Consider the following 19,630-nt stretch of genomic DNA (forward strand, 5'->3'; position numbering starts at 1 on the left):
ATAGTATTTCCAGTTTTCCAGCTTGGTAGTCCTGATTTTAAGCATTTGCTGCCATCCCAGTCTCGTTTTTTACTCCTTGTAGCTCCCCCCAGTGAATGTTTAGGAGTAGCTGCTCTCCAGTATCTCCTTCCTACTTTCCTCTTAATTTAGGTGTGGCCACCCCTGCCCAGTCCTAAATCCTCTTTCCCACCTTATTTTCTCTGTGCAGCATCCTTGTCTGGCCCTAAGGCTCTGAGAATTCATTTTCTGTCACAAATCTCTTGTTTCTCCCAAACCAACCTTTCCCTCCTTGGTGCCACCCATTACATTTCTCAGAGCTGGATCAGAAATCCTGTGCCTGAAACAACCAGCCCAAGAGTTCTGCAAGGTCAGGGCCTGGCTGCTTTCAGGACACATATCCCTGCTTATTCCTCAGCTGTTGGAAAAGATCCCTGTTCTCAAAAACCTGATTAAGTTCCTTGAGGTTAGTAGTTCTCCTGCTGCATGCTTCCTTAGAAATAATGACTGCTTTAAAATTAATTTTTGTTCAGTACTATGAGTGGTCCTGAATAAAAGAAATGAAATTTCAGTATGTCATCATGGTGAGTTTTTAGGTAGAGGAGAGAGAACTATGATCTCTGTTTACTCCATGAGAGAGGGTGGGCTGATGTACCTGTAGTGTATGAAGGCGAAGTCAGTGTTAAAGTTAGAAAGCCATGCTTTCTTAAGTCACTGTAGTATTTTGGGGAGGGACACTGCTTATTTTATTTTACATAGAAATTTTAATTATTTTAATGTCTTATGTTCTAGAAGATGACTTCATGTTGCCTTAAATTCATCTTTCAGTGAAGTTCTTAAGTCTTAACCCACAATGATTGCTTTGTCATTTCTTATATCATTTTCTCCCTCTTTATTGCCAAATGCCATCCTGACTTTCCATGTGTGTGCGGTAAGCTAGATATTTTAGTTTAAATATTATTTTCATTTGTGCTTGTATGTTTTTGTGCTCATAATCACTTCTGTGATGTTTGTTGCTGAAAGTTTTCTTTCATGGATTGAACTTCCACTGCAGTGTCACCTTCCTTGTTGTGGGGCTCTTCTGGCGCTAACTGATTTTCCTCCCACCATAGGATATGCCACTGTGAAGGTGATGATGAGAGCCCCCTGATCACCCCCTGCCACTGCACAGGAAGCCTCCACTTTGTGCACCAGGCCTGCCTGCAGCAGTGGATCAAGAGCTCTGACACGCGCTGCTGTGAGCTCTGCAAGTACGAGTTCATCATGGAGACCAAGCTGAAACCTTTGAGAAAAGTATGTGAGGAAAGAACATTCCCAGAAGTACTTAACCCTCTCTGAGATGAATGACCTGGATGAGTTATCATCTCAGACCATGGAGCCATAGCATGCCTCTGTTTGTTTCTTTAAATAACTGACTGGTGCTTACACTCACATTGTAGATTGTTGTTTCTGGTACTTATGTCTAAGTCCCTACCCTCAGGAAGAAGCTCTTTACCACTATTCAGTTGTGATGCTTCTCTTTCACAATTAGACTGCTTGCTTGTCTGTGTCAGTCACTTGGCTCTTGGCCACAGACTTTCCTGTGACATCTTAGTCAGCATTTAGCTTTGTATGTATTAACTGTTAGTATCTTACCTTTCCAGTGAAGACTGAATATTGGAGATAGTGTATCTCCCAACCATTAAGCCTAGCATAGCACATAGTCAATTTGTTCGTGTATGCCTGTGATAAGTGTTTACTGGATGGGAGGTGGGTGAGTGGGGGAAATGCAGCTGTCTTCATGTCACAGGTCATTGCTTCATTTTAGAGAAACTGTGTGATGCTGATTACCATTCAGATGTTGACTGTTTCATACATCTTTCTATGTGCCTAGCACAGAGGTTTTGTTTGGAAAAATAAAAGCCTATTTCTGTCTTAAAAATGTCAACATGTAAATTGCCAGGTGAATCACACAGTCAAATAATGGCATACAACGAGACCAATTAAAACCATGCAGAGAGAAGTGTGTTGTGGGCATGCCTCATCCTAGGGAAGTGGAGAGCATCAAAGAAAGTTTGGCTTTTGTAGCAGTTCTGGAAGGATATAGCATGGGCTTTGAGGGCAAAGTGAAGGACTTTAGAGAGGTCAAATTGGAGAAAAGCATCCACCAAGAAAGACAAGAGGGTGAGCATTTCAGAGGTGTGAAAGAGTGGAGCTGTGGGTGTCCTAGGAAATAGTGATAATCAGGGGACTGGAGACACCAAGACACTGATTTTGTTTTAGGTAGGAAGCCCAGAGAACTTGCTGGTTATAAAACCTCAGCAGAAAGCAATCAGATGTTACAGAAGGCAGGCTCATATTACTAAAAGAAACATTTTGCCACCTATTCCATGCTGATCTCTGAAGTGACTCTCTCTTGTGGCAAGTGGATAATTTAGAGGCTCTATTTTCAGCTTACATTGCATAGAACCATCTGGATAAAGGCTGTGACTACCGTTGGCAAGGGATATGCAGAGTGTTTACACTTTCTTCTTTCTTTCTACTTTTATATGTTTTCTTCTGATTCGGAAACCAGTAAATGAAAAAGAAAATCTGGCTATTTGGAGTAAATTAATGTGCTCCTAGAGGAGATGGCACTGGCAGAGTCTGCTTGTACCAGGAACTCTTAGCATCGATGTCAAGCTGCTGCTGCAAAGGTAGCAGAGGACCAAAGAGTGAGCGCCTTCCGCCATTCACCTTCACAACATAGTGTGACCCATCTGCCAGTGTATTGTGGCATCATCAACCCTATTCTTCCGCTTGTCCATACCAGTCAACAAGCCAGGGAGACATAAAACAGCACCTGGGTCTTGAACCAACATGTTATTTTCATTAGGATTGAAATCACAGAATCCTTTATTAGGCCACTTAGTGTCTGATTGTGAGAATAAGCAGGTGCTGATGATAAATTCAGTGCTTATCTTGATCCCAGATGCTTTTTATTTCATAAAATGTTGGCTGTGTCTGGTACCTGGTTGAAGCCCAGTGGCTTAAAGAGAACAATTTTGAGTATTTGGGGAAAGTCATCTAGTTGAGGGAGAGGGAGGGAATGGAGAGCTGATTGTGGCCATCAACAATATTCTCACTCCCATTATACCTATTTACTCTGGGCCTGAGCCTCACTCTTTGCTTGTCACCTTTCCAGTGGGAGAAGTTGCAGATGACAGCCAGCGAGCGCAGGAAGATCACATACTCAGTGATGTTTCATGTCATCGCCATCACCTGTGTAGTCTGGTCCTTATATGTGCTCATCGACCGTACTGCTGAGGAGATCAAGCAGGGGCAGGGCACAGGTAAGAGCTCAGCCTGAGAAGTAAGTGCTGCACACAAGCCTTGGAGAACATGCTGGGATCTTGAGGTCAGAATGTTGTTCCAGCCCTACTGTGAGCATCTGGGTTTGGGGTGTGGGGCATAAATAGGAGGCACAAAGCATTATTTTTGGATGTTTCTCAGGCTAGTTTAAAACCCAGTCAGAAGAAATGGAATAATGGAGTGTGAGATGAGAGTACAGGATAAAAGATGGTGGATATTCTCTTCCACCCCACTTTTGAGGAAGGAAGATTTGATGAGTGAAGAATCCATTGGTTATGAGAAGTTCAAAAGCTGTGTTCTATTTATTTCAGATGTTAAATTTGAACTCTATTGAGAGGCTAATTGAATTTTTCCCTTCCAGGAATCCTAGAGTGGCCCTTTTGGACTAAATTGGTGGTAGTGGCCATTGGCTTCACTGGAGGACTTCTTTTTATGTACATTCAATGTAAAGTATACCTGCAATTGTGGAAGAGACTCAAGGCTTATAATAGAGTGATCTATGTTCAAAACTGTCCAGAAACAAGCAAAAAGAATATTTTTGAAAAATCTGCACTAACAGAGTCCAGTTTTGAAAATAAAGACGGACATGGAATCTGTTATTCGGACACAAACTCTTCTTCTTGCACAGAGCCTGAAGACACTGGAGCAGAAATCATTCACGTCTGATGGTGTGGAGGGTATTGTTTTTGTGGACATCTATGAAGAGCTAAAGGAATTTGTTTACTGCCAATTGTGTACCTTTCTATGTCCTTTAAATAGTATAGACTTGGCAGATGACCATTGCCTCTCTTTTTTGAACCCTTCTTGACAAATCTCCTGGAAAGCCCTCCTGTGTGTCAGGCATGGGTGAGTCCCACTTCTGCCTGGCCACTCTATATGATTTAAAGAGAGGAGGAGACCCCATGCAGCCATCATGGGGAGCTGGCTGAGTTCTGATTCAAGATCTTGAGAAGAATGAGGTAATACAATGCCAAACCAGAAGGGAGAGCAGGAGCAGAAGTGGGGGACAGCCCTAATAATGAAGCTGTCCCTGTCCCAGAGCCAAGCATTGGGAATGTCTGGCAGTAATGAGAGAATTCCCTTCTCACTAAAGAGGGCTGAGGAGATGGAATGGAAATCGTCTTTATAGGCAAAAACTCCCACCCTCCTTCTACTGATGCTGCCACATTGGCCCTTAAGCAGATGAAGCTGTGGTGCCGTGTCTCTGGTGGTGCATGATTTACTGAGCAAACAGCACTTTACAGAAGAGAGTATTTTGTAATGTGTCTAGTGGGAATGACACTTAAAATTGGGTGTTGCATTTAGAAACCTCTTGTTATCTCTTTTACATAAAAATAGATCTGAAACCTTTTTTGCCTTATATATTCTAACAAATGTGGCGTCCTCTTTATGTCTGAAGACACTTATGACTTGACAAGAGGGAAGACCAGGTCTGAGACTTTGTCGTAACAGAGTTCATGGGAACTCATGGATGCTAAAAGTCAGGTTGCATATTTCCTATAGTTTTGAGCCTGTTTTATGACAAGTCCTTATTTTTCATAGGCCTGCCCTGTACATATCTTTTTTGTCTACACTGAAAAAGAAGGGTTTTGAGATACAAATGGAAGGAAAGGAAATACTTAGAACAAAACTGAGTATTTAAAAAATGATTACCAATAGATTTCTCCAGTTTGGTGCTGGCTTTATGCTGAAAGAGCAGACACATATTGTCTGGTCTGGATGTGTGTGCTGTAGGTGCTCCTGTCACCTGTCTGATGTGCTGGCTCCTGCTGGGGAAGTTCCATGGAGCCATTGCTAAGAGCCAAAAGGCAGGTGACTGGCTCTGGGAGGAAGGCCAGATGTGAGCAGCAAAGTGCATGGGCCACTATGTTACTGCTTCCCAGCCAACACCCACCCATCATTGCCTTAACCAGATCGAACAGACAGGATCCTTTAGGAGCCCTTGGCCCTGCAATTGGTCTGTTCTATCATCAGGGATTACCTTTTGAACCATTTTTCATAAGACAGACAAAACCAAATTCAACGCTATCAAATGACCTTTGTCCCCCTAAAATGTCTGCTTATAATTCTGTTCTTGAAGCCCAGTTTCATAGTGCTAGGCAAATAGTCAACTCTGGGAGTTGGCCAGGACATGAGTGCTCAGATGTTCAACCAGGGAACTGTCATCCAGCTGTTAGCACCTGCAGAGCCTCCTGAAATGGGGCAGGGTGATACCTGGGGGGTCCTGCCTGGAGTCTCCCTGAGCCTTAGGTGCCTCAACTGACCTGTTAGAAGGATTAAGCAGTGGTGTGGGGAGATATCTCAGTGATTAGAGCACTTGCCTAGAATATTTGAGGATCTGAGTTTGATCCCTAGTCCTGCACATCCCCCACCCCCCCAAAAAAGATAAAGCAAATACAAATGTTCAGAGTAGAAGCCCTGCAATTGGTATTGAAGGTTGGGAAAAGGATACAGGGTCTTTGTTCCCTGGGTGAGAGATCCTGGGAGTAAGCCTTCTCTTGCTGTTTCTGTGTCTTGCTGACTGGGATCACTGTTCTGGTCTGTGGAGTTGCCTCACCATGACCTTCCTCTCATTGTCCAGAGAACTGAACTGAGGTCAGTCTGCCTTCTCTTGTCTCCCAGGCCATATCTAGTCCATGCCTGTGCCCACTGTGCCCCAAAGTGCAATTACCCACATCCTTTCTCAGTCTGCAGACACCAGGCGCTATAGACTACCCCCTCAGAGGAACTGAACCTCAGCTCAGCCCTACCCATGCCCCTTAGGAAAGGTCCCTGGTCGTGTATACCTGTCCTTTCTATCCTCCAACCATGGGTGAGTGATCAAATGAAAACAAGGATAGATTTTTAAGTGTGAATCCCTCTCCCTCATAGAACCCCATGTGCTGAACTTGAAAAGCACTGAGGGTTTATGTAGTGAGGAAAGTGTGTTTAGGTAGGGATAGTTCCAACACCTGTGTTCTGGCAGTCCAATGAAGCTGACTTAGCAAGGTTATGTGTGCTTCCCTCTAGTGGAGACTCTAGGTCTTACTAATCTCCTGTGGTCTGTACATTTACCCCTCAGTGCTTTTGAGGGACTATTTATCCCCAGTTTTGCCTTATTTTTCACCAGGCTTTATGGGAAGATGGTACTTGGCCAAACCAAACAGAAATCTTGGCTGAGGTCTCAGGGCCAGGAGGACTGTTACTTGTGGGCTGGGTAAGGGAGAAGAGGAAAACAGTCTCAGGGGTATCACTGGCCAGCCCTCTCTCTGACTTGGCCTTTACTCCTTATAAGTCATGATACCACTGGTGGGCTTCTGACTTCGGCTACCAGCAGTAATTCAGATCTTGTGCCCACATTTATTGCAAGAATTTCGTGGAAATGCTGTCAAAGATCTCTTACCCCAGTCCTATCTCCCCCATTTTTTTTTTTTTTTTTTTTTGCTTTAGTGTACTCGTCAATCACATAGACATAGTTACCAAATCTGTTTGTGCTTTGTTTGGTCTCAGACATGAAGTCCTCAGACAGTGGGGTGGTTCAGAAGCCTGGGGTGATGCTTATGATTTGGGCTTACTGTACAGCCCTGGTGGTGGACTGCAGAGCTAGGTCTTGCAGGATGAATATCCACATGCAATGGATGTGGCTGTGTGCAAAAAGCACATTTGAAATACTGCCCCTTTGGAATCTGCTTTTACATACAACTTCTTTCTCTAGCCCAAGGAAAGACAGAGACATAAGGAAATAAAAGCATTTGTCTTTGTTTTGGAAGTAAAATTGTTCAAATTGTGCAGCTGATTGGTGAACATTTAGATGCAATGTTTATAGAAAGTTGATTGTTAATAAAAACCAAATTTACACTGGTATGTGTGATGTAGTTTCTAAAAAGGCACTCCACATTTCAACTTTTTCTTAGAAAACTTATAGTAATCTAAATGTCTGGTTTTGTATCTTTTTGTGTATGTTTACTATTTCTCAGTTTGTTTTTTTCAGAACTTGTAAATGTTCTTTCATATCCTATATTCCCCCCTCCCAGTTCATCTTAGATCTTTTTAAAATTCATTGATTATTGTAACAATCAACTTTTAAAATTCTTGGCATTTTCTCCATGTTGATATCATTTTTTATTTGGACATGATTTATTGACATACCTTCCCTTATATTATTATTCCTGTTGAAAATGTAAATAGCTCAAAGTAACATCTCTTAAAATGATTACTAATACAGAAGTTCAGAAATTTGTTGAATTCTTCTGAGGAGATAGTGATACAGCTGGAAAAAGTTCATCTGGTTCATTTCTGTCTATGGGTTGAGGTGATTGTGTAGAAACCAGTTTGTAGCATGGGGTGCATGGAGCCTTGTGCCCATCCTGAGCTAATCAGGGAATTGAAGACTATGGATTTCTAGGCTTAAAATATGGTTATTTTATCTCCTCCACTTTGATATCTATGGGTCCAGTGATTGGAGCATTAGGAACTTTTGGAGGCACTTTGTTTTCTCAGCTTTCAATATTGATATTTGTGCATTTGCTGGGAGGGATATCTCTTTTCCTGTTGGGTGAGGGTCTTTTTAGTGAGTTGCTTTTTCTTTATTATATGATTCAAGCTTGGTGAATATCTGAGTCAGAATTCCCATTCAAAATGATCACAAGCCATGATCAATTCCTCTTCTTTGAGAGAAGATAATAATCACCAGTAACTCTTCCCAATTCAGGGCAAACCATATACTAATAAACCATAAATACTTAAAATGTCCTTTGTATCCTGCCAGTCCAAAATGGGAGTAATACTCTAGGCTGAAAAATTAGTTATTAAAGGAAGTAAAATGACCATTAAATTATATAGGGCATGAACAGTAAAAGAGGAAAAAGTAAAATGAAAGGGGTGGTAGTGATAGAAATAGATAATGTGAGGAGGAAGAAAATGTATCAATGAGAAAGAAGAAGATTTAAAGAATAATTCCAATAAACACATTAAAAATGTTTAAAAACATATAAAATTGGAATAAAGTATGCAATATGAAATAATGGAGGAAAACCTCTCAAATCAATATAGAAGTCAATACCAATGAATAAAAAAAAACTATTGAGTCTAAAATTATTTCTTGGTTAGCTGTTTGAAATGGAGAGATTTCCTACAAAGCCGTCTAGTTTGTATATGTTAGGTTTTTGGAGGTGTAGTAAATGCCCATCCCTTTTCCTCTTGTCCTCTTAAGTTTCTCTGGGTGTGGAAGTAGCAACTATTCCAGCTGGGTTGGAGAGGTTTATTTTTAGTTTTTTCCCCATCTACCTCAGCTTTCTGCTTCAAAAATAGCATAGAACTTAGGTCTTGGAAGCTATCCACACAGACCTAGTTCTGCCTGCCTCTGGTGTAAACCTAGGTCCCTCAGTTCCTTGGTATGTCTAGGGAGACTTAATATCTCTGGAGAGTCCACACAATGACTTCTGATTGTCTGTGGCCTAGCAACCAGATCTTTCCCTGTGCAGTACTGCAGCCTTGTGTGTCTTCCTGTGGAAATGCTGTGTGCACCAGGGTTATCAAAGTAGGTATGAGCTTAACCATGTAGTATTTGATGTGTGGGACTGGAGGCCCATGCAGAGTCATGGGATGGCAGCTGGAGTTCATGGTAAGGTGTGACTTTTGTGAATTAAGCTAGATTCCTGCAACCTTGCTATAGTTGATTATTCTAGAAATTTTTTTTGGTTGTTTCTTTTGGATTTTCTATATGGATGATCATGCCACCTTATAACAAAAACACTATTATTTCTTCCTTCCCATTCTGTATGATTTTTATTTCCTTTTATTGTCATACTGAATTAAGTAGGACTTTGTAACTTTTTCAGCATTGTTTTATGAAAATTCTTTTTTTCAGTAATTTCTTGTTGGTATATAATGTGTATATAATGGTGGAATTCCTTGTTACATATTTGTGCATGCACACAACATAACCATACAATTCAGCCAATATTATTCCCCAATATTTACCCTTTCCCTTCTCCCCTCCCTCCCTCTAGTGTCATTACTCTACACATCTCCCTTTAGGATAAATACCAGGAAATGTATAGCTAGGTCATATAGAGGTTCCATAGCTAATCTTTTGAGAATTCTCCACATTGACTTCCATAGTGGTTGTGCTAATTTGCAATACCACCAACAGCATAAAAGTGTTATTCTCCACATCCTCTCCAGCATTTACTATTGTTTGTATTCTTGATGGCTGCCAACATTGTACCTTCAATCCATATGAATATATTTCCTCTAACAGTTTAAAGCATTATTCTCTATGTCTTTGTCTTCCTACTCCTAGTATATACTTGCTTCTCTATTCCCTATTCCTCTCACACTGTCTCCCATTATTTCAAATACTCCCATCAGCCTTTTTCTCCTTTTTACCTCAGTCTGTTACTTTCCTTTTTTTTCTTTTTCTCAGTCTCTTACTCAATCTTCCTTCTTCCCCCTTTCGGCCCTCATATAATTTTATAGCAATTTTACTATGAGTAATTAATTCTTAAACCTGTTTCAGAACCATACTGTGAGTTTACGCTTAGATTAGAGGAACTGTGGAGAATAATATCAACAAGTTTTTTACTTTTTGAAAGATTGAAAAGTATGTGGCTTGGCTCTGAAGTGATTGTAGTAAATAGGGTTCAGTGTCATCTCTCAAAGTAGACCTGATACTGAAATTAACAGAGGCGACACACTAGGTTAAATTGTCAATATCTGGATATTCATCTAACCCAGGGATTCATAAGAGAAAGAAGCTCACAAAGCTGTCCCTTAAAAAGAAGCAGCTGTACAGTTCAGCTGACAATAGCTAAATTATTAAACCAAACTAGATGCCCTGCAACAGATGAATGAATAAAGAAAAAGTGATACACAAACACACACACACACACACACACACACACACACACGAATATTACTCAACTGTAGAGAAAAATGAAATTATGGCATTTGCTGGTAAATGTCTGGAACTAGAGACTATCATGCTGAATGAAATAATCCAGTCCCTCCAAACCAAAGGCCGAATGTTCTCTCATATTTGAATGCTAACAAACTTTAATAAGGGGAGTAGATAGGGAAGAATAGAAATACTTTGGCTTAGACAAAGGGAAACAAAGTAAAGGGAGGGAGGATGGGAATAGGAAAGACAGTAGAATGAATTGAGCATAACTTTCCTAAGCTCATTTTTTAATACATGACCAGTGTAACTCCATATCATGTACAACCATAAGAAAGGGAAGTTATATTCCATGTATGTATAATATGTCAAAATATATTCTACTGTCATGTATAACTAAAAAGAACAAGTAAAAAAATTAAAAAAGAAGCTATAGGGATGGGGATGTGGCTCAAGCAGTAGCGTGCTTGCCTGGCATGCGTGCGGCCTGGGTTTGATCCTCAGCACCACATACCAACAAAGATGTTGTGTCCACTGAAAACTAAAAAATAAATATTAAAAAATTCTCTCTCTCTCTCAAAAAAAAAAAAAAAAGAAACTATAACCTCCCAATAAATGGGTAGACATACAAGCAATATGAAAAAGCAATGTAACAAATCACCTCAGGCAGCCTGTAACATTCACTAACTGACTCCATACATTGCGCTGTGGAAGAAAGGTTATAGAAAGAAGTTAGAAAATTTGTAGTTAAAATGTTCAGTAAGCTAAAAGAAGACATATGAGTGAAATTAGAGAATATATACAGGAAGTGAGAGATCACATAGAGATTCTGAAAAAGAACCAAATAAAAATCCTTAAAATGAAAGTAAGTCCAATTAAAAATTCAATGGAAAGCATCACGAATAGATTAGACCACTTTGGAGATAGATTTTCAACCTTGAAGACCAAGTATATGATCTTAAAATTAACCATAAAGAAAAGATGTTAAGATACCATGACCAGAATATTCAAGAAATATGGGATGAGAAACTATTGAAACAACTGACAAAACTAAAAGTTGGTTCTTCGAAAAAATAAATAAGATCGACAGACCCTTAGCCATGCTAACGAAGAGAAGAAGAGAGAGAACTCAAATTACTAACATACGGGATGAAAAAGGCAAGATCACAACAGATGCTACAGAAATACAGAAGACAATTAGAAATTATTTTGAAAACCTATATTCCAATAAAATAGAAGAGAGTGAAGACATCGATAAATTTCTTAAATCCTATGATTTGCCCAGACTGAGTCAGGAGGATACACACAATTTGAACAGACCAATATCAATGGATGAGATTGAAGAAGCAATCAAAAGACTACCAACCAAGAAAAGCCCAGGACCGGATGGGTATACAGCGGAGTTTTACAAAACCTTTAAAGAAGAATTAATACCAATACTTTTCAAGTTATTTCAGGAAATAGAAAAAGAGGGAGCTTTGCCAAATTCATTCTATGAGGCCAACATCACCCTGATTCCAAAACCAGACAAAGACACCTCAAAGAAAGAAAACTACAGACCAATATCTCTGATGAACCTAGATGCAAAAATCCTCAATAAAATTCTGGCGAATCGGATACAAAGGCACATCAAAAAAAATTGTGCACCATGATCAAGTAGGATTCATCCCTGGGATGCAAGGATGGTTCAATATATGGAAATCAATAAATGTTATTCACCACATAAATAGACTTAAAGATAAGAACCATATGATCATCTCGATAGACGCAGAAAAAGCATTTGACAAAGTACAGCATCCCTTTATGTTCAAAACATTAGAAAAACTAGGGATAACAGGAACTTTCCTCAACATTGTAAAAGCTATCTATGCTAAGCCTCAGGCTAGCATCATTCTGAATGGAGAAAAATTGAAGGCATTTCCTCTAAAATCAGGAACAAGACAGGGATGCCCTCTATCACCACTTCTATTCAATATAGTTCTTGAAACACTGGCCAGAGCAATTAGACAGATGAAAGAAATTAAAGGCATAAAAATAGGAAAAGAAGAACTTAAATTATCACTGTTTGTGGATGACATGATTCTATTCCTAGAAGACCCAAAAGGGTCTACAAAAAAACTACTAGAACTAATAAATGAATTCAGCAAAGTGGCAGGATATAAAATCAACACGCATAAATCAAAGGCATTTCTGTATATCAGCGACAAAACTTCTGAATCGGAAATGAGGAAAAACACTCCATTCACAATATCCTCAAAAAAAATAAAATACTTGGGAATCAACCTAACAAAAGAGGTGAAAGACTTATACAATGAAAACTACAGAACCCTAAAGAGAGAAATAGAAGAAGATCTTAGAAGATGGAAAAATATACCCTGTTCATGGATAGGCAGAACTAACATCATCAAAATGGCGATATTACCAAAAGTTCTCTATAGATTTAATGCAATGCCAATCAAAATCCCAATGGCATTTCTTGTAGAAATAGAGAAAGCAGTCAGGAAATTCATATGGAAAAATATAAGACCCAGAATAGCAAAAGCAATTCTAAGCAGGAAGTGTGAATCAGGCGGTATAGCGATACCAGATTTCAAACTATATTACAGAGCAATTGTAACAAAAACAACATGGTACTGGTACCAAAAGAGGCTGGTGGACCAATGGTACAGAATAGAGGACACAGAGACTAATCCACAAAGCTACAATTATCTTATATTTGATAAAGGAGCTAAAAGCATGTAATGGAGGAAGGATAGCATCTTCAACAAATGGTGTTGGGAAAACTGGAAATCCATATGCAACAAAATGAAACTGAATCCCCTCCTCTCGCCATGCACAAAAGTTAACTCAAAGTGGATCAAGGAATTAGATATCAAATCAGAGACTCTGCGTCTGATAGAAGAAAAAGTGGGCTCCGTTGTACATATTGTGGGGTCGGGCTCAAAATTCCTTAATAGGACATCCATAGCACAAGAGTTAATAACAAGAATCAACAAATGGGACTTACTTAAACTGAAAAGTTTTTTCTCAGCAAGAGAAACAATAAGAGAGATAAATAGGGAGCCTACATCATGGGAACAAATTTTTACTCCTCACACTTCAGATAGAGCTCTAATATCCAGAGTATACAAAGAACTCAAAAAATTAGACAATAATATAACAAATAACCCAATCAATAAATGGGCCAAGGACCTGAACAGACACTTCTCAGAGGAGGACATACAATCAATCAACAAGTACATGAAAAAATGCTCACCTTCTTTAGCAGTCAGAGAAATGCAAATCAAAACCACCCTAAGATACCATCTCACTCCAGTAAGATTGGCAGCCATTATGAAGTCAAACAACAACAAGTACTGGCGAGGATGTGGGGAAAAGGGTACTCTGGTACATTGATGGTGGGACTGCAAACTGGTGCTGTCAATTTGGAAAGCAGTATGGAGATTCCTGGGAAAGCTGGGAATGGAACCACCATTTGACCCAGCCATTGCCCTTCTCGGTCTATTCCCTGAAGACCTTAAAAGAGCATACTACAGAGATACTGCCACATCGATGTTCATAGCAGCACAATTCACAATTGCTAGACTGTGGAACCAACCGAGATGCCCTTCAATAGATGAATGGATAAAAAAAATGTGGCATTTATACACCATGGAGTATTACGCAGCACTAAAAAAATGACAAAGTCATGGAATTTGCAGGGAAATGGATGGCATTAGAGCAGATTATGCTTAGTGAAGCTAGCTAATCCCTAAAAAACAAATACCAAATGTCTTCTTTGATATAATGAGGGCAACTAAGAACAGAGCAGGGAGGAAGAGCAGGAAGAAAAGATTAACATTAATCAGAGACATGAGGTGGGAGGGAAAGGGGGAGAAAAGGAAATTTCATGGAAATGGAGGGAGACCCTCAATGTTATACAAAGTTACATATAAGAGGTTGTGAGGGGAAGGGGAAAATAAACAAGGAGGGAAATGAATTACAGTAAATGGGGTAGAGAGAGAAGATGGGAGGGGAGGGGAGGGGAGGGAGGATAGTGGAGGATAGGAAAGGTAGCAGAATACAACAGTTACTGATAGGGCATTATGTAAAAATGTGGATGTGTAACCGATGTGATTCTGCAATCTGTATTGGGGGTAAAAATGGGAGTTCATAATCCACTTGAATCTAATATATGTAATATGAGATGTCAAGAGCTTTGTAATATTTTGAACAACCAATAAAAAAAAAATAGAAGGTAGAAGAAAGAAGAAACAATGGATGTCCTGCTCCTGTTTCCCCTGTCCACCCTGCAGTTGAAATGCAATTTAGTTAGAGTTTGAAAACCTGCAAAAATAATGTATATCTTGCTTGTTGACTTTTGATATATACCTAGGTAGAGTATATCTATACACCTTTACCTGTATATCTCCATACACAGTTACCAAAAAGGCAGCAAGATCAGTAGTGATTTGAAGCATGGGTTCCAGATTCAGCTGGTGTTCAAATCTGTGTTTGTATGTGATGTGGGTACCTATGTTTCCTCAACCTCTCTCCCAGATATTTTATTTCCCTATCTCTAAAGTAAGTGGAAGGACAATCTACCTTGAAATAGTGTTGTCAGGCTCAAATAAAATAATACATGCAGTCGTCTAAAAAAAAAAAGAAATATGGGATGACATTAAGAACAAATTTAAGAATCACTGGGGTAGGTGAAGACTCTGAAAAATATAAACTAAAGGGATGTACAATGTTTTCAATGAAATAATATTAGAAAAATTTCTAAACTTTAAGAATGAGATGGAACTCAAATATGAGAGACTTATAGGACTCCAAATATACAATTTTCTATAGATCCACTCCAAGGCACATTAATATGAAAATGTCTAACACATAGAGATAGAATCCTAAAAGCCACAGAAGAAAAAATGACTGGTTACATTTAGTGGTAAACCATCTGGCTTTCAACTGATTTCTCAACTCAGACCCTATAAGCCAAGAGGGCTTGGAATAATGCATACAAAGCTCTGAAAGAAAATGAAGACCAACCAAGATTACTGTACCCAGCAAAATTAAGCTTCAGAATTGAAAAAGAAAGAAAAACCTTCCATGACAAACAAACTGAAAGAATTCAAAACCAGAAGCCTGCTCCACAAAACATAACTCAATGAAATATTTCAGGAAGAAGAAATGAAGACTTTTCTCATTTTAATGTAAACATTTGCTTCTAATTTCTACAGGTAGTCTTCTTCACAATCACACTGTGCAGTTGCTATTGTTGCTCTTATAAAAGTTTTCAGAAATTTTATTTTCTTTGCAATGAAATTTCACTTTGATGTCATGTGTTCCCTTTGTCTTTCAAACTCCAAGGTTTTCATTTGTTCCTTTCTCTCTTATCCTGGGAATCCATCCTGAAGACCTTACCACCAGCTATTTGGACTTTGAATACTTTTACTACCCTTAATTACTTAAAGAAATATCTTTATGATTTTCTTAACTTATTGCTGATTTTAGTGGGTTGTGAATTTTCAGTCCTGTAGTTTTATTTTATAAAGACAACCATATTTAGCAGTGCAGTTGAGTTCTGTGTGAATGTTAGACTCTTTTGTGAGTAGCACTTTAACAGCATTTAGTTCTTTTATTTATGGAGCGTACCATCTTGGGTTGTACACAAAGCCTCAGCATATATATACTTATTGCTCTTGTGCTCTTCTGATGCTTCCAAAAATATCTTTTCCTTGATTAGTAAAAATAAATGAAGAATAAAAATTAAAACCAGAAGGATGCATTACACTAGAAGAATAGTCAATTAAAGACAACCAAATCTGAATTAAACTCAAAATAAATCAAAATGGCTGGAAATAACAAATCATTTGTTCATGTATAACATTGGATTTAAATTGTCTAAATTCTTCAATCAAAATACAAAGATAGTATGGATAGTCCTAAAAAAAATTAGAAATGAGACTACCCTATGATTCAGCTATCTCACTTCTCAGTTTATACCCCAAAGACCTAATTAGAATCAGCATACTTTAGTGATGCAGCCACATCATATTTTATAGCAGTACAATTCATGATAGTCAAGCTATGGAACCACTAAGGTACCCTTCAACAGATGAATGGATAAAGAAAATGAATATATATACACAACAGAGTATTAGCCATAAAGAAGAATGAAATTATGGCATTTGCTGATAAATGGATGGAACTGGAGAATAGTGTGTATGCTAAGTGAAATGAGCCAGACTCAGAAAACCAAAGGTTGATGTTTTATATGTGGAAACTAAAAGCACAAGTAGAAAATTGGGAGGGATGGATTCTGTCAAAAAAAAAAAAGGAAGACTGGTGGGCTAGATGAAGGGTACTAAAGGGGAAGGAGATGAGACCCGATAACAGAACAAGAGTAATGAATCTGACCTAACTTTCCTATGTACATACATGAATATACCACAGTGAATTTCACTAACATGTACATCCACAAGACACCAACCCAAAAGAAAACAAATCTAAAAATAAGTAGCAGGTCAGTAGAGAGGGAAGGAACAGGGAGAGGGAGGTGAGAAGGGTGGGAGCTCAGAAGACCAGAATGTCAATCTGTGGAGAGTAAAGAGTGGGCTCATGGGGTGTCAGAAGAGGAGGACTCCATTGGAACTTGGAGTAGAGGTCATTCATGTTATATTCTGGCTAAGAGGTGGTCTGCCGTTGTCCTGAGACTGAGGGTGAATTTAAAGGCAATGGACTCCTTACTCTGGAAGAAGAAATTTCTAGGCAGCATAGTATTTAGGCTGTGGCAAGGATATTGCTGGAGGCTTTTAGCCAAGTTTATTGTGATATTCAGGAGCAGAAAGATTTGAAAAGCTTGGACTTGAATGGCAGGAGTAAAACTGGGGCTAAGGAACTTTCAATTGGTAAAGACATTACCTGCAACTAAAGAAATGCTAAAGTCTTTGCCCAGAGACAGTATTGCTTGAGGGCATCTCGGGAATGAGCAAAAGCACATCCATCTCTGGCTCAAAGGAGTAAAATAAAAAATCCTTTGAGAAGACACCAATGGGACATCCTGTTTGCGTAGAGGGGCTTGAGAAGTTGTTCCACCAGGCTCAGCCACCCAGGCACTCTAGAGCTGTGGCAGCCACGGTTCTAGGAGGATTGGCTGCTGCTGGAGATGGTGACAGACTTTGGCAGAAACTAGGTAGTACTGGTTCTGAAGGATTGTAGGATGTTCAGGGTTCATGGAGGTTTCCACCAAGATTTCAAAGGGAGGCCTGAGAGACCAGGCAAAGTGTAACAGGGTCTGAGTCCCTGTGGGCTGATGCTGATAGAGCAGTGGGTGGAGATGGGAGGAGGAAGCTGAAGTTGCAGTGGAGACCCCCAAGATTAAGAAATGCCAGTACCATAGAATTTCTGAAGAGGAAAGCTGCAGGAATTCATCAGAGACAAGCCAAGATTGATGAAATGTGAGCTGCAACTATCAGTTACACAAGCCCTTGGAGAGAACATCATGATACCATGTGCTTCAGATGATGTACATGGAACTACAAGACTTATTTACCCAGTTGGATCTTGATCTTGTTTTGGTTCCATTTCTTCTTTCTCTGCCCCTATTTTTCTGAATGGAAATGTTTATTATGTGTCTTTATACACATGGTATGTATAACTTCCTTTTAATTTGTTTTATTGTTTTTAGATATACATGACAGTAGGGTATATTTTGACAAATTATACATACATGGGGTGCAACTCATTACAATTTTGATCCCATTCTTGTGGTTGAACATTATGTGGAGTGACACTGGTTATATATTCATATATGAGCATAGAAAAGTTAAGTCCTATTCTATTGTCTTTCCTATTCCCATCCTCCTCCCTTCCCTTTATTCCCCTTTGTCTAATCCAGTGTACTTCTATACATCCCCTTCCTACCCTCCCTTGTTATGTGTTAGCATCCACATATCAGAGATAACATTTGACCTTTGGTTTTTTAGGACTGGTTTATTTCACTTAGCATGATATTCTCATGGTTCCATCTATTTGCTGGAAAATGCCATAATTTCATTCTTTATAGGTGAATAATATTCCATTGTATACATATACCACATTTTCTTTATCCATCTGTTGAAGGACACCTACGTTGATTTCATAGCTTGACTATTGTAAATACTTAAACACTGACACGGCTGTGTCATTGCAGTATGATAATTTTAAGTCCTTTGGGTATAAACTGAGGAGTGGGATAACTGGTCAACTGGTAGTTCCATTTCAATTCCAAGTTTTTTAAGGAATCTTCATATTGCTTTCCATAAGTGCTTGCACCAGTCTAGGGATAGGAGGAACATACCTCAACATTATAAAAACATGCTACACCCAAGACCAACATCATTCTAAATGGAGAAACATTGAAAGCATTCCCTCTAAAAATTGGAACAAGACAGGGATACCTTACCACTTCTATTCAACACAGTCCTGGAAACTCAAGCCGGAGTAATTGGAAAAAAGAGATTAAAGGGATACAAATAGGAAAAGAAGAGCTCAAATTATCCTGATTTGCCAACAACATATTTCTATATTTAGAAGATCCAAAAAGCTCCACCAAAAAGCTTTTTGAACTCATAAATGAATTCAGCAAAATAGCAGGATATAAAATTAACACCCATAAATCAATTGAATTCCTACATACCAATGACAAATCAGCTGAAAGAAATAAGGAAAATTATTCCATTCATAATAGCCTCAAAAAAAATACTTGGGAATCAGTCTAACAAAAGAGGTGAAAGACCTCTACAATGAAAAACTACAGAATACTAAAGAAAGGAATTGAAGAAGACCTTAGAGAATGGAAAGATCTCCCATGTTCTTCCATAGGCAGAATTAGTATCATCCAAATGGCCATACTACCAAAAACGCTATATAGATTTAATGCAATTCCTGTTAAACTTCCAATGATGTTCTTCATAGAACTTAGAAAAAGCAGTCATGAAATTCATTTGCAAAAATCAGAGGCCCAGAATAGCTAACACAATCCTTAGGGAGAAAAGCAATGTGGGAGGTATCACAACCAGAGACCTCAAATTATAATATAATATAGTATAATACTATAGAACTATAGTAACAGATACGGCATGGTATTGGCACAAAAACAGAAGTGAAGACCAATGGAACAGAATACAAGACATGGAGACGTGCTCCCATAAATACAGTTATCTCATACTACACAAAACTGTCATAAACATACATTGGAGGAAAGATAGCCTCTTTAATAAATGCTGCTAGGAAAACTGGAAATCTGCATGTAATATGTTAAAATTGAACCCTTACATCTCACACTGCCCAAAACTCAATACTTTTGATTTTACAGGGGATCACTGAGTTTGCCTTGAGTCTCAGAGGAGACTTTCAGATTGAACTTTTGGACAATGCTAAAACTAATGCATTGTGAGATGATCA

At 38.9% G+C, this 19,630-nt stretch overlaps 1 protein-coding gene across 4 annotated transcripts in view; it reads left to right on the plus strand.

Moving 5' to 3' along the window:
- The window catches only part of Marchf8 (membrane associated ring-CH-type finger 8), a 134,374-nt gene extending 127,206 nt beyond the window's left edge, over positions 1-7,168 (plus strand). For all 4 annotated transcript variants that reach the window (XM_076834321.1, XM_076834325.1, XM_076834323.1 and 1 more), the window contains 3 exons: positions 1,110-1,290; positions 3,161-3,308; positions 3,689-7,168. In XM_076834321.1, coding sequence (XP_076690436.1) covers positions 1,110-1,290; positions 3,161-3,308; positions 3,689-3,993 — 634 coding nt within the window. In that variant the 3' untranslated portion in view covers positions 3,994-7,168. The remainder of the gene's footprint in view (positions 1-1,109; positions 1,291-3,160; positions 3,309-3,688) is intronic.
- The last annotated feature ends 12,462 nt before the right edge of the window (positions 7,169-19,630 follow it).

This window comes from Callospermophilus lateralis, chromosome 15 (genome assembly GCF_048772815.1).
Source record: "Callospermophilus lateralis isolate mCalLat2 chromosome 15, mCalLat2.hap1, whole genome shotgun sequence".
In the NCBI taxonomy this organism is placed as follows: Eukaryota; Metazoa; Chordata; class Mammalia; order Rodentia; family Sciuridae; genus Callospermophilus; species Callospermophilus lateralis.